This window comes from Rhinolophus sinicus, linkage group LG13 (genome assembly GCF_036562045.2).
Source record: "Rhinolophus sinicus isolate RSC01 linkage group LG13, ASM3656204v1, whole genome shotgun sequence".
NCBI classification, from domain to species: Eukaryota; Metazoa; Chordata; class Mammalia; order Chiroptera; family Rhinolophidae; genus Rhinolophus; species Rhinolophus sinicus.
In genome coordinates, this window is record NC_133762.1 from 35,039,594 (window position 1) to 35,053,720 (window position 14,127).

The 14,127-nt window shown below is 34.7% G+C and overlaps 1 protein-coding gene and 1 non-coding gene across 4 annotated transcripts in view; both read left to right on the plus strand.

The window, feature by feature from the left end:
• The window catches only part of RBL1 (RB transcriptional corepressor like 1), a 54,500-nt gene that overhangs the window by 3,043 nt on the left and 37,330 nt on the right, over nucleotides 1-14,127 (plus strand). For 2 of the 3 annotated variants that reach the window (XM_074317465.1, XM_019750224.2), the window contains exons 2-9: nucleotides 621-754; nucleotides 7,523-7,723; nucleotides 8,101-8,165; nucleotides 8,269-8,397; nucleotides 8,510-8,670; nucleotides 10,531-10,580; nucleotides 11,192-11,378; nucleotides 12,444-12,610. In XM_074317465.1, the coding sequence (XP_074173566.1) occupies nucleotides 621-754; nucleotides 7,523-7,723; nucleotides 8,101-8,165; nucleotides 8,269-8,397; nucleotides 8,510-8,670; nucleotides 10,531-10,580; nucleotides 11,192-11,378; nucleotides 12,444-12,610 (1,094 nt within the window). The remainder of the gene's footprint in view (nucleotides 1-620; nucleotides 755-7,522; nucleotides 7,724-8,100; nucleotides 8,166-8,268; nucleotides 8,398-8,509; nucleotides 8,671-10,530; nucleotides 10,581-11,191; nucleotides 11,379-12,443; nucleotides 12,611-14,127) is intronic. The other variant, XM_074317466.1, reaches the window with a different exon arrangement.
• TRNAT-AGU (transfer RNA threonine (anticodon AGU)) lies at nucleotides 2,342-2,415 on the plus strand. The gene has a single exon. It is a non-coding gene; the product is annotated as a tRNA-Thr (tRNA).

Sequence of the window (14,127 nt, forward strand, 5' to 3'; positions counted from 1 at the left end):
TGAGCTTCCAGAGGGGCGGCCGCATGGCTCAGTTGGTTAGAGCATAAGCTTTCAACAACAAGGTTGCCGGTTCAATTCCCACATGGAATGGTGGGCTGCGCCCCCTGCAACTAAAGATTGAAAACGGTGACTGGACTTGAAGCTGAGCTGTGCCCTCCACAGCTAGACTGAAGGACAACGACTTGGAGCTGATGGGCCTTGGAGAAACACTGTTCCCCAGTATTCCCCAATTAAAATAAATAAATAAATAAATAAAAATAAAATGGTAGAAAGGAACTTCAGCATCATCAAGGCCATGACTGGTGTTTTAAAATCGAGAAAGCTAATGCTGAGAAATTTTAAGAGAACTCTTTCAATAATATTAGGTTTGGGGTATAGGTGAGAAATCTGTCTTTGAATTAATTCTGATTTAGCATGTTACACAGGACTGAGAGTAAGAAGTTTTATACCCATTACTGCAACCAACTAAGCTTTATGACTTTTGGCAAATATCTTTACCTCTCTGGCCTTTTATATACAGAATGAAATTAGAACTGATAATTCTAAGATCTCTTCTGGTTCTAGAATTCAAGCATTTTAACATAATATATTTATTTTGCTGTTTGTCTTTTGCCTGCCAGGGAGAAGTTATACACTGGTTGGCATGTTCATTATATGTTGCATGCCGTAAAAGCATTATTCCCACAGTTGGAAAGGGAATCATGGAAGGAAATTGTGTTTCACTTACCAGAATACTGCGTTCAGCTAAATTAAGGTAAAGCACTTTTATTTTTCAAATGTTATTTTATAAATCCTAAATTTAATTTTAGAATTTAATTTCTCTTTATTTTAAATCACTTAACTTCATTCCATTCTAAGTTTGTTACCATATAGATATTCTTTCCCAATTCTCCACTGCCTTTCTTAAATTCTGACTTCAACCTGAGGCCTTTATACTAAACCTTTTGTCTCTATAATTTTTCGTTAATTTTTTAAAATTTGAAAATAATTTCAGGCTTTCAGAAAGTTAAAAAATAAGCACAGAGAGCTCCATATTCCCTTATTCACCGATTATTTTACCCCATTTACTTTCTCATTTCATCTTTCTCTCTTAAATAATATTTTTCATCAACCACTTCAAAATAAGAAATGTACATTATAGTCCTTTACCCCTAAATACTTCAGTGTGTGTTTCCTTTAGTAACTACAGTACAGTTGTCAACTCCCACAAAGTTAACGTTGATACAATAATTTAGTCTATCATCTTTATTCTAGTTTTATTAGTTGATCAAGTCATAAGTGGTTTTGTGTCCTCAGTATATCATCTCTGGAGGCACATGATATCCAAGTGCCTGTCATTAGTGATGTTTTGATCATCTGCTCAAGGTGTTGTCCAGTTTCTCTACTGTACCCTTAATATTTTTTCCTTAGCAACTACCAGGCCATCACTGGGTCCTGGCTATAGCTTCTACTTGCTCTTGTATCAACCATATGGAACTAGTTGCCCAGGTACACAAAAGAAAAGGAGTGATCCATATTTAGATAGTTGCTAATGTTCTCTGTTGCTGGGTTTTTTACCTGTGACAAAACTATTTGAGATTGCTGTCTATTTGCTATCCTGGGTGTCCAGGATAAAAGAGAAATACACTTTAAAGCCCTATCCAGGGAGGGCAATTATGTTTCAGTTCAAGGTAAGTTAAAAAAAAAAAATTATCGGAATAATTTCGGTTGCAATAAGTGGAAAAATATAAAGTCAAGACAGTTTTTAAAACTGATACCAATTTTTGTCATTGATCATAAAAATTAAAAAGTATAATTAAGATTCATGGAGTTCAAGTGTTGGTGCTTTTTTTTTTTTAACTTTTATTTATGTTAAGGGTGTTTTTCCAGGACCCAGTAGCTCCAAGTCAAGTAGTTGCTTTAATCTAGTTGTGGAGGGTGCAGCTCACAGCGGCCCATGCGGGGATCGACTTGGCAACCTTGTTAAAAGCACCATGCTCTAACCAACTGAGCTAATAGGCCACCCCTCAAGTAATTTTTTAAATTGAGCAAAACCTTATCCATTATAGTATAATCTGATCTATTTCTATCAATGTTTCTCATCAGTGACCATATAAAAAATTTTAAATCCTTGTAATACTTGTTTGTTAGAGAAACTGAACAAAAAATAACTTAAAATTTAGAGCAGTACAAGCTCATGATAGAAATTTCAAATAATGAAAAGAGTTTTGGAGATGATGGTGATGGTTGCACTATGTGAATGTACTTAATGCCACTGAACTGTATACTTAAAAATGGTTAAAATGGTAAATCTTTTGTTCTATAGGATACTTTACCACAATGACATAAAAAGTTTAGGGGTGGCCTGTTAGCTCAGTTGGTTAGAGCGTGGTGCTAGTAACACCAGGGTTGCTGGTTCGATTTCCGCATGGGCCACTGTGAGTTGTGCCTTCCTTAAAAAAAAAAAGGGGGGTTAAAAATTTTCAAATAATACAGAAAGGCTGAAAGTAGAAAGATGTGTCTTCCTTTTCTTACTTCCCAGAATTAACCACTGTTAATAATTTACGGTTAATAAATTGTTAAATAGAAAAAAAAATCTGTTTTCAGTTGTTGTTTTTTTTGTTTTTTTAATGAGATCATACTTGTGTATTGTCCTGCAATTGCTTTTCTTACTTTATATTCTAGAGATCTGTATCACTCTCTACCTGATTAATTTTTTTTAATGACTAGAATATTTTAAGATATAAGGATTTTCATATATTTAATCAGCTCCGTATTGATGGACATTTAGGTCGTATCCAATCCTTTGTGATACAGATAAGTGAACAGCATTGTAATATGTATTTTAGATAAAGTTCTAAAAGTGTAGTAGTGATGGGGTAAAAGATACGTTTTTAAATGTAGATTGATATCAAAAAATTTTTTAAGTGTCATATTCTTAGTTGCTAAAAGAACAGTATACCAGCAGCATTATGTTCATTCAGACAAAAAAAAAAAAAAAAGAATTGCAAATGATGATGTTATTTGCATTGATTTGTAATAATTTGGGCTGTTTTAAAAATTTCAACTTTAAATGTAATTTTAAATGATTATGTAGATCTTTGTAGACATGGGAAAATACCTGTCAAATACTGTCAATAAATCACACTGCAAAATACTACATAAGTACAGATTATAGATACACATGTAAAACTGGCAGATTTTTATTAAGTGCTTATCTGTGTGCCAGGTACTTTTTTTGTGCTAAGGATTTTCATGTCTTTATTCATTTAATCCTCATGGGATTATTCATTTGTTATTCAGATCTTATTTTCTAGATAAGTAAATCGAGTCACCAAAAGGTTAAATTACTTCCAAGAAGCTATATACCTAGTAAGTGGCAGAGCCTCCCAAGTCCATGCTATATCACACATGTATCTACACACAAATGTATATTAGTATGTCTCTGTTTTGAACTTTATTTATATTCAGTTTCAGTTTGCAAAAAAACTCAACCAAACAACATCCAATTTAAAAAAAGTTTCATGTAAAAATTTTTCTTGCTATTAAGTGTGGTATTAAAAAGTAGTATCTGTTGTGCATTTTGAACTTTTAATTCATTTTAATAAAGTCATCTGCATCTCTTTTTTTAAGTATTGTAGAGGTAATTTTTCCACATTTTTTTTCCATAAGTTTTTCAGCAACTTGTGATTTAAATCAAGATGACTTTCATTTATTATTTTCATATTGTAATAGAACCCCAATGAAAATTTAGTTCATGAAAAATTATTTTTCATGCATTTTAATTGGAACATTGATGATATTAAATTTTCTTTTATAAAGAAAAAGTAATTTTCTTTTTTTTAAGATTTTATATATATATATATATATATATATATATATATTGAGAAGGGGAACAGGACTTTATTGGGGAATAGGACTTTATTGGGGAACAGTGTGTACTTCCAGGACTTTCTTTTTTTCCCAAGTCAAGTTGTCGTCCTTTCAATCTTAGTTGTGGAGGGCGCAGCTCAGCTCCAGGTCCAGTTGCCGTTGCTAGTTGCAGGGGCACAGCCCACCATCCCTTGCCAGGGTCGAACCGGCAACCTTGTGGTTGAGAGGACATGCTCCAACCAACTGAGCCATCCGGGAGCTCAGCAGCAGCTCAGCTCAAAGTGCTGTGTTCAGTCTTAGTTGCAGGGGGCGCTGCCCACCATCCCTTGTGGGAGTCGAGGAGTTGAACTGGCAACCTTGTGGTTGAGAGCCCACTGGCCCATGTGGGAATCGAACCGGCAGCCTTCGGAGTTAGGAGCACGGAGCTCCAACTGCCTGAGCCACCGGTCCGACCCCATAATTTTCTTTTTTATCTTTTGAGTGCTATTGAAATTCAGTAGTGTGCTGCTATTGGGACATATGCCCCATATTTATGATCTCTGCTCTATATATTTGTTTTCATTGTATATGTGTAGTAAAATATGTATAACATACAATTTACCATTTTAACCACTTTTAAGTGTACAGTTTAATAGCAATAAATACATTCACATTGTTGTGTAACTATGATTACCATCCATCTCCAGAACTTTTTCATCTTCCCAAACTGAAGCTCCATAATAAACAATAATTTACTTCTTTCCCCTCCTGCTAACCCTGGGTAACCTCCATTCTACTTTCTGTCTCTAAGAATTTGACGATTCTAAGTAACTCATATAAATGGATTTATACAGTATTTGTCCTTTGTAACTGGCTTATTTCACAGCATATGAATACTTAGCATAATGTCTAAGGAAGTGGCTGATTCAAAAGCTAGGGCAGGGACAGCTGGATGGCTCAGTTGGTTAGAGTACGAGCTCTGAACAACAGGGATGCCTGTTCGATTCCCACATGGGCCAGTGAGCTGCACCTTCCACAACTAGATTGAAGAAAAGGAGCTGCCGCCGAGCTTCTGGAGGGACCAGATGGCTCAGTTGGTTAGAGCATGAGCTCTCAACAAGGTTGACTGTTCAATTCCCGCATGGGATGGTGGGCTGCGCCCCCTGCAACTAAAGATTGAAAATGGCAACTGAACTTGGAGCTGAGCTGCGCCCTCCACAACTAGGTTGAAGGACAATGACTTGGAGCTGATGGGCCCTGAGAAACTCTCTGTTCCCCAATATTCCCCAAAAAATTTTTTTAAAAAAAGGACATACTTTTTTAAAAAATTAAATTTATTGGGGTAACATTGGTTAATAACATGAATTTCAGGTGTACACCTTTATAATATGACATCTGTATACTCCACTGTGTGCTTACTATCTGAAGCCTGGTCTTTTTCCATCACCATATATTTGACCTCCTTTGCCCTCTTCATCTACCTCCCTTCCCCTCTGGTAACCATCATTCTGTTGTCTGTATCTATGAGTTTGGTTTTCTGTTTGTTTGAATTTTTTTGTTTTATATGAGTGAAATCATACAGTTCTTGTCCTTTTCTGGCTGACTTACTTCACTTAGCATAATAACTCTCAAACCTGGTTTTTCTAATAGAGAACCTGGAACAGCTAATTAGGCCAGAAAGTAAGGAAATGTTCAAAAAATGTTGGGGACACGCCAAGGGACATAGGAGCTAACTTGAAAAGGTTCCCATTAGTAGTCAAGTTTGGGATAATTTGAGCATCAAAATGAATAGGGACAGTAATGGATTATAGTTCACTGAATAAAATTTATATTGATAAACAAGGGAGAAAGGAAAGCTCTTCCTTATATTAGAATGCCAACTAATAAATGTAGAAGAAATTATAGAAGAAAGAAATCACCATTTCACAACCTCATAGTAATAATTGATGGAGGCAAAAAATCAGTGGATGCTAAAACTAGTGGATAGAAGTTTGATAAGGAGCAGAATATTGACATAATTCCAAAGTTTCTTCCTATAAGTTGCTTATTCACAAAGGAAAAAATAGTAACTTTGATGTGGAAAACTGGGCAGATACAATTTAAATCAAGTGCAGAGTTATCATAATGGGACAAACGTACGTGATCCACTGAGAAGGATATGATATCACCTGTGTAGTACTCTGTCAAAAATACATAGCCTAAATCTAATAATGAGGGAAGCATGAAACAAACCCAAATTAGGGACATACTACAAAGTAAGACCAATGCAGTGATAAGTTTTAGCTATAAGCTTTTTGTTTTCAAACACTCTGATGTACTTCGTTCCAGGTTAAAACAGACTTTTGGGGGATAGCAATAAGTACAGTGGATTTATATGGGAAGTATTACTCAAGGCTCTTGTTTATAAAAAACAGATACCAATTACCATACCAACTTTGGCTAATTTAAGGACAAAAGAAATTTACTAAAAGGATATTGGATAACTGACAAAGTCCTTAGGATGACTTGAGAAATTAAACTTGAAAAATGGCTAGGAACAAAAGGAGGCTGGCTACATAGCCAAAAGTATATCACAGAATACATCTAACAGGGACACAGCTTGCATGGCCAGCAGTACCATCCCTGGACATTGCCACAGTATTTTTCCCTAAGAGCTAAATATTGCTATTTATCCTGCTGTAAGAATTTACCACTTCCTCACTTTTTTGCACTACCAGCTCCAGATTCAAAATCCCAAACAGATGTGTTTAATCAAGGACTCCAGGTTTTATGCCTTCCCCCTAACTTCCAGTGAAGCTTGTAGAAGGCAAGATACAAAAGTGGGGAATTCTTCAGGCAAGGGAAGGATTTCATATGCTGAGCATCCTCCCAAACAAAGTCCTGTTTAAAGGACTGTTATTTGCCAGCCAAAATAAATATTTAGTAGTCTAGCAATTTTTTTCTTTGTCTGCTATTGTTAAGAATCTTAGAGTCTCAGATTTCAATCAGCATGGCTGGAGTTTGAATACTTACTTATGGACAATTAGCTGATGATTTTTAAAATTTTTTAAAAATTTTACAAATATTTTTTTTAAAATTATGAGTATTTTATATATAGTGCTAGACACTAAAATGAGCTTTAACATTACAAATTTTCAGTCTAAGACCATGCTAACTAACATGGGGACTTAAAAAGTGTACCCAGAATTGATAATCTATTAAGTGATTTTCTGGGTATGTACTGTCTTAGCTTATATTTGATGGTGGAACCACACATTAGAACACAAATACTTGAATTCTATTCTAAATCTGTAACTGGTGCTTTGTGGTCAACTTTTAGAATCCACAAATTGGGAAATTCTGTCTTCAAACTAATTTTGTGAACGCATCAATCTGTTGACTAACATTTACTTAATGTATAGGTGGATTATTGTCTAGGTGCTGTGGGGAATAAGAGATAGGTACTGTCACTCCCTGCATAGTGGAAGACAGTTTATATAATGACCACTAATTCAAAAGCTAAGTTCCCATGGTGATTCTGGGAACCAAAGTCATTTCATAGCACTTGAGAGTGAGCTTTTTTAGATATTTGCTTTTTTTTTGTTTTTTAATAAATTCAGGCTTTTAAATTAAAAGTCTTAGGCATAAATGTTTCCTTTTCTATACGTTATATGGACTCGTTTTAAAGTTGCTTTTTTTCCTATTTGTTTAGTTTAATACAGTTTTTTAGTAAAATGAAGAAGTGGATGGACATGTCAAACTTGCCACAAGAATTTCGTGAACGTATAGAAAGGCTGGAAAGAAATTTTGAGGTGTCTACTGTAATTTTCAAAAAATTTGAGCCAATTTTTTTAGATATATTTCAAAATCCATATGAAGAGCCACCAAAGTTACCACGAAGCAGGAAGCAGAGGTGAGACCCTTAATCCTTATATAATTGATATAAAAATTACAATATAAACTTACTAAGGGAATTTTCATTTTTGAAAGTTGGCTTTTTACCAGAGGTATCCATCTGCAAAAAACTTAAATTTCTATTAAGATCCATTTATAATTACCCATATCTGGAAATTCAGGATAATACTTGCACTTACTTTTGTATGTTCTGATTATTTTATACAGATAGAAAAGGCTTATTTAAGTACATTTAAATGAACCATAAGTGAATGGAATTTTGTATGTAATTTGACTTAACAGTTTATTTGTATTTGCTATTTCAATTTAAGTGACAAATGTGGAGTGATATTTAGCAAGTTAGTCATATAAAAATTACATTTTTTTCTTTTTTAGGAGGAGTCCTTGCAGTGTTAAGGATCTCTTTAATTTCTGTTGGACACTCTTTGTTTATACTAAGGGTAAGGTGATACTTTCAGTGGTTTTACATTTCTACTGTGGGAACTTAGTGCTACTTGTTATAAGAGGTTTCTTGTTTTTGTGCCTCTTTTTTTTCTTATAAAGGTAATTTTCGTATGATTGGAGATGATTTAGTAAACTCTTACCATTTACTTCTGTGCTGCTTGGATCTGATTTTTGCCAATGCCATTATATGCCCAAATAGGCGAGACTTGTTAAATCCATCATTTAAAGGTAGGACCTTACTTATTTTTGAAAACTGATGATCAGTTTTTAGAAAAAAATTTTTTTAAGTTGACCATAGTCTTTTTTCCCCCCTGTTGCTCTTCATACCCTGTCAAACTAGGTTTACCATCTGATTTCCATACGGCTACCTTCAGGGCTCCTGATGAGCCTCCCTGTGTCATTGCTGTACTGTGTGAACTGCATGATGGACTTCTTGTAGAAGCAAAAGGAATAAAGGAACACTACTTTAAGCCATATATTTCAAAACTCTTTGACAGGAAGGTACTGTACTTATAATTAAATGACTGCGAGTTTTAGGGGTCAGCAGCAGCAACCTCAAAGGAAAAAAACAATGTTTTAAGCAAATTCTCAACATTATAGGACTCAGGGTCCAGGTTTCAGTCTCTGCCATGATGCAGAATTGGCCTGTAGTCTTCTGTGGTGGGAGAAACTGAGCTGTTGAAGAATATGACCAACTGTATGTACTGTCTAGTAAATACAGTGTCAGAGGTAACTGTTAAGAGGTTCTGATAGAGAAGCATGAAAAGCAGGAGGTCAATATAAGCTAATTTATTGCCACAATTTGAACAATTACTGGCTGTTGACTAAAAGTAGGATGATGTATAACAACTGTAACTTTAACTCCATGTAGATAGAGCAGAAAATCCCTTAGTTTTGTGGCCACTTGTAGGTTACCTGCACGCATTTCTGGTTCTCTCAAGAATTACTTGGCTATTTTTGTATTTATGAAGTCGCTTGTTCTTTTGAGTCTCAATCTCTTGTTTCCCCAATATTGAGCCGTTTAATTCAGCTAGGCCTTGAGTTTTCTTTGTTAACAAAAGAAGGTTTGGATTAGATCATCACTGTGGTCTCTCTCTTAGCCAATATTATGAGATTTTCCTTTAAGCATGAAGTCTTCCCTAACTGGGTTCTTTGTCTCTTACACAAATTTTTGTATTTAGTCTTATCTTTCCTAAAAAATACATATATACATGTATATTTGTATATGTATTATGTATATGTATTATGTATGTGTGTGTATACATACACACACATATATACATACATATACACACACACACACATACACTTTAGTCTCTGTCTGTGTATATGTATCATGGCTCCTTATCTGTATGTTAATCATCTCCAGTAAACTTTTAAAGGAACTCAAAGATTATGTCTGTTGTGCTCTGCAGAAGCAGCGCACTAGTGGCCTCTGGGTACGCTGACCATACACCTTGGTTTACCTAGATTGTCCGATTCTTGGCTATTGTCTTAGCACACTAAGTACAGCAGCTCCTTTCACTCCAGAAGTACCCTGGTTTAGACAATGGTCCTCCTGCACACGGGCCACAGGTGTTTTATTTAGCCTGTGTAGGGTGTTCTTTATTTCATTTTTGTTTTGTTCAATTTCTAATTGACACATAAAGAACCTTTATATGAAAACCTTTCAAAAATCAGAAGCTATGGCAATACTGGATTGGAATTTCTACATGACTTTGCATGGGTAATTGTTGTCAAGCTAAGTGATGGTCACCTCTTTTAGGCTGGGAAGTGTGCTTTCTGTTCTCTTCATTTACGTATGTTGAACCCTGACCCCTAAAAGCATTTGAGTTTGCAGCCCCTGATGTGTAGTAATCTAAGTAGTGTGGGTAAACAACTGTCTTAATAACAGTGTAGTTTTCCTCTCTCACCAGTGACTTATATTCCCTTAGAATCTTTTGTTTGCCCAACACATAATCATTCAATGTATGTTAGTTTTCCTTCTCCATAGACCGGTATTTAAAATTGCACAGTTTTCATCAGAATCACTTGGGGAATTTGTTAAAAACGCTGCCTCAGTTCAGGCCTTGAGGTCCATCAGTTTGCATTTTTAATAAGTTCCCCTAAGTGATTCTTATATTACTAAAATTTGGAAATTACTACAATAGACTAACTGTAAAGTATTTTCAAAACTTGACTTTAAACGTTTTTAATATTTTATTTGCATGCTAACATGATCTGAAAGAAATATTTAGTAATTCATTTTTATGTGTGTCTGATTTATAACAACTATCAATGTGAAAATTTATATGTCATGTTTTTATGTGTATGTTAATATGCTTAATTATATGATACCACAAAATGACTTTTTCTTCCCAGATTTTAAAAGGAGAATGCCTCCTTGACCTTTCCAGTTTCACTGATAATAGGTAAGTTATCTAGCACTAATGGTATCTGGTATATTATAGGCTATCAATAATGATTTGTTGTAATTTATTAAGTGAAACATTATATCAAGGTCACGCCTCCAAAATCAGGTTCCTAGTGCTTTAGTGGCATTGAATGGGTGTTGTCACTAAGACTTGTTGTCTTTAAGTACATTTATTTTAAGAAACCATTGTCATTTAAGACATCTAGTCTCCAAAGAAAGTCATAAACAAGACTCAATGACTTTTGTTTTTGAGTTTATACTATATTCTTTTATTAATCAAATGTTGACAAATTCAGAATGTGCCTGTATTTGAAAGCCACTATTGTTTCCTCAATGATCTTAATTAGGTTCAACTAGTTTTCAGATTAAATACATATGTTCTTTTGCTCACCTTTCAAAGTAATTTATTGCTGTATATGTGAATGTGAAGAATGTCCATCAGATAGGAACCTCTGATATTGTTAGATGAGCAGACTTAATAAAAACTAGGGAGTTATCAGCTTTTCCAGGCTGAGAAGTCTAAATCTATCTTCAAGTCAAGATACATTCATTGTGTTTTATTTTATTACTTGGTTTTATTCTAGCAGCTTAAAGTAATTCTCTTTTCAGCAAAGCAGTCAACAAGGAGTATGAAGAATATGTTTTAACTGTTGGTGACTTCGACGAGAGGATCTTTTTGGGAGCAGATGCAGAAGAGGAAATTGGAACTCCTCGAAAGTTCCCTGGTGACACCCCATTAGGGAAACTGACAGCGCAGGCTAATGTGGAGTGTAACCTTCAACAACACTTTGAAAAAGTAATATAACCTAGCCTGGCCTCAGTCTTGAATGATCTTTTTTCTCTCTGTGTGTGATTCTACTAACAGCAGAAGCATCTTTCAAGTTAAATCTTGAGTTTCTTCTACTAATTCATATTTCCCATGAAAGCCTTAAAAGGTAATTTTTAAAACTATGGCGTTTAGTATTTTTATCTCATTTCTTGCTATTTTTTGTACTTTGGATATTATCCTAGAGCACCTGGGATTTTCAGTATACTATGTGTCTTTTGACAAAGGAAGGATTTACGCTTTCTTACCGTTCTTTCTTTGCATCACTTTAGCCACTATTCTGTTTCTTTAAAATTTGGTTTGCTTTTTAATCCATGACAAACTGTGTACTCTTCCCAATTTCAGCTATATAACTCTGGACTTGATTATTAATAGCCAAGGCTTAATCTGTATTTTTGTGTAAAATGGGATGGAGGATGAGGTTTAATGGAAAATTCACTGGTCTAGAAGATGGAAAACGTATGTTTTAGTCCAAGCTCTGTCATTTGCTTTGTCAGCTTAAACAAGTTTTTTAAATTCTCTGTGCCTGTTCCCTTACATGTAAAATGAAAATGTGTATGTTCTATTTCAAATGAACGTTAGGAAGAGAAAATGAGAGTATACATATTAAGTACTTGGAAAAAGTTACTCAAATGTAAGGATGTTATTAGCATAATATTGCTAAAAATTTGGTGGGTAACCAGAAGAGGGGGGGGAAAGTAACGTATTAAATATGTGCTGAATTAAACAAATGAGAAACAGAAACTCATAGATACAGACAATAGTTTAGTGGTTACCAGAGGGTAAGGGGGGTGGCGGGTGGGAGATGAGGGTAAGGGGGATCAAATATATGGTGATGGAAGGAGAACTCACTCTGGGTGGTGAACACACAATGGGATTTATAGATGATGTAATGTAGAATTGTACACCTGAAATCTATGTAATTTTACTAACAATTGTCACCCCAATAAATTAAAAAATATATATATGTGCTGAATTAAACGTATAATGAGGGGGAAGATAACTTTAATCTCACAAATTTTTCTCTTTTGACAGAAAACGTCATTTGCACCTTCTACCCCACTGACCGGACGGCGATATTTACGAGAAAAAGAAGCAGTCATTACTCCTGTTGCTTCAGCCACCCAAAGTGTGAGCCGATTACAGAGTATTGTAGCTGGACTGAAAAATGCACCAAGTGAACAACTTATAAGTATTTTTGAGTAAGTACAATACTATTATTTTTCCAAATGTCCTTTTTAAATTATTTTATTCTGTTTTCGGTATACTCAGAATTCTTAAGATAGTGGATATACAGCTGGTAAGTATTACCATTTCAATCATAAAGTATGTTTACCTAAAACTATATAGAAGTACCTATTAAAAGTTATATATAAGTATTATTTCATATTATTATAGACTTTCAAGTTTAAATATATCTTAAAGGTTATTTAGCTCTGACATTCCACTTTTGTAACTACCCCTAGTTTATGCATTATTGTTTTCATTTTTACATTGACTTTAAATGGGTTCAATCCAAACATCCATCAAATGGGGGACTAATGACATATTGGTGGTGCATCCATAAAATGGAATTTTATGCAATTATTTAAGAAAAAGAATCAGGTTTCCTAGTAAAGATGATAGAATGAAGCCAGATCAGAGCACTTTCTTTCCTAATACTTTAATGAAATAAGAGAATAGTAAAAACCAGCAAACTATTTGCCAGCAGCAACCAAATGAGGAGAGGGATATGATTTCATGCTATAAATTTCCAAAGTGGTGGTCAACAAAGGAAATGGATGATTCTGGTATGCCCATCCCCAAATAGCATTACTGAGGAAAGAGGGTATGTTGCTAGGATCTTGAAAATTCTCATTACTACCCCAGATGTGGAGAGAAACAGATGTTATAGGCAGAGGGGTAAAATGTCACAGAAACCTCTCCAAGTGAAAGTGTATATACCACCACCAAGATTGAGGCAGAAATATGAAAAACTCCCAGGGCCTGCTATTTTCCAAAATACCATGCTAACTTGGAGACAGAGCCTCATAGAACTAGAAGATATCCCTGACTAGGTATAGTAAACCCTGGAATGGGGACATTTAACTAAATCTCAGAACAGAAAGCAAAGCCTTGGTCCTCCAACAGAACCTGAACATAGCACCAGCTGAGCTCTACCCCTACTTCTTACACCTTCAGTCTCCTTAAAAATGGAAAGAATAATCCCAGCCCCAAACACAACAGAAAAGATAAGCAGATTGCAGGTAAGGTAGGAAGACTATTATGAAGATCTTCCCTCATAGCATTTGAATAAATAGATCTGGAATAAACTACCCATTTAAATGAACAAAGTGAAAAAAAGTGTCAAGGCAATGATACAAACATTTTATAGCAACAAGAGAAGGAAGAAAACAATGCAAAAGACAAAGAACCTAAAAATAAATAAATGGGAAGACATTTCATGTTCATAGATTGGAAGGTTTGATATTGTTAAAATGTCCATATTACCCAAAGCACTCTACAGATTCAGTGCAATCAATATCAAAATCCTAATGGCATTTTTTACAAAAATAGAAAGAAAAAAAAATCATAAAATTCATTTAAACTTTCAAAGGACCTTTAATAGCCAAAACAATCTTGAGAAAGAAGAACAAAGCTGGAGGCCTCACACTTCTTGATTTCAGAACATTACAAAGCTACAGTAATCAAAACTGTTTGGTATTGACATAAAGACAGA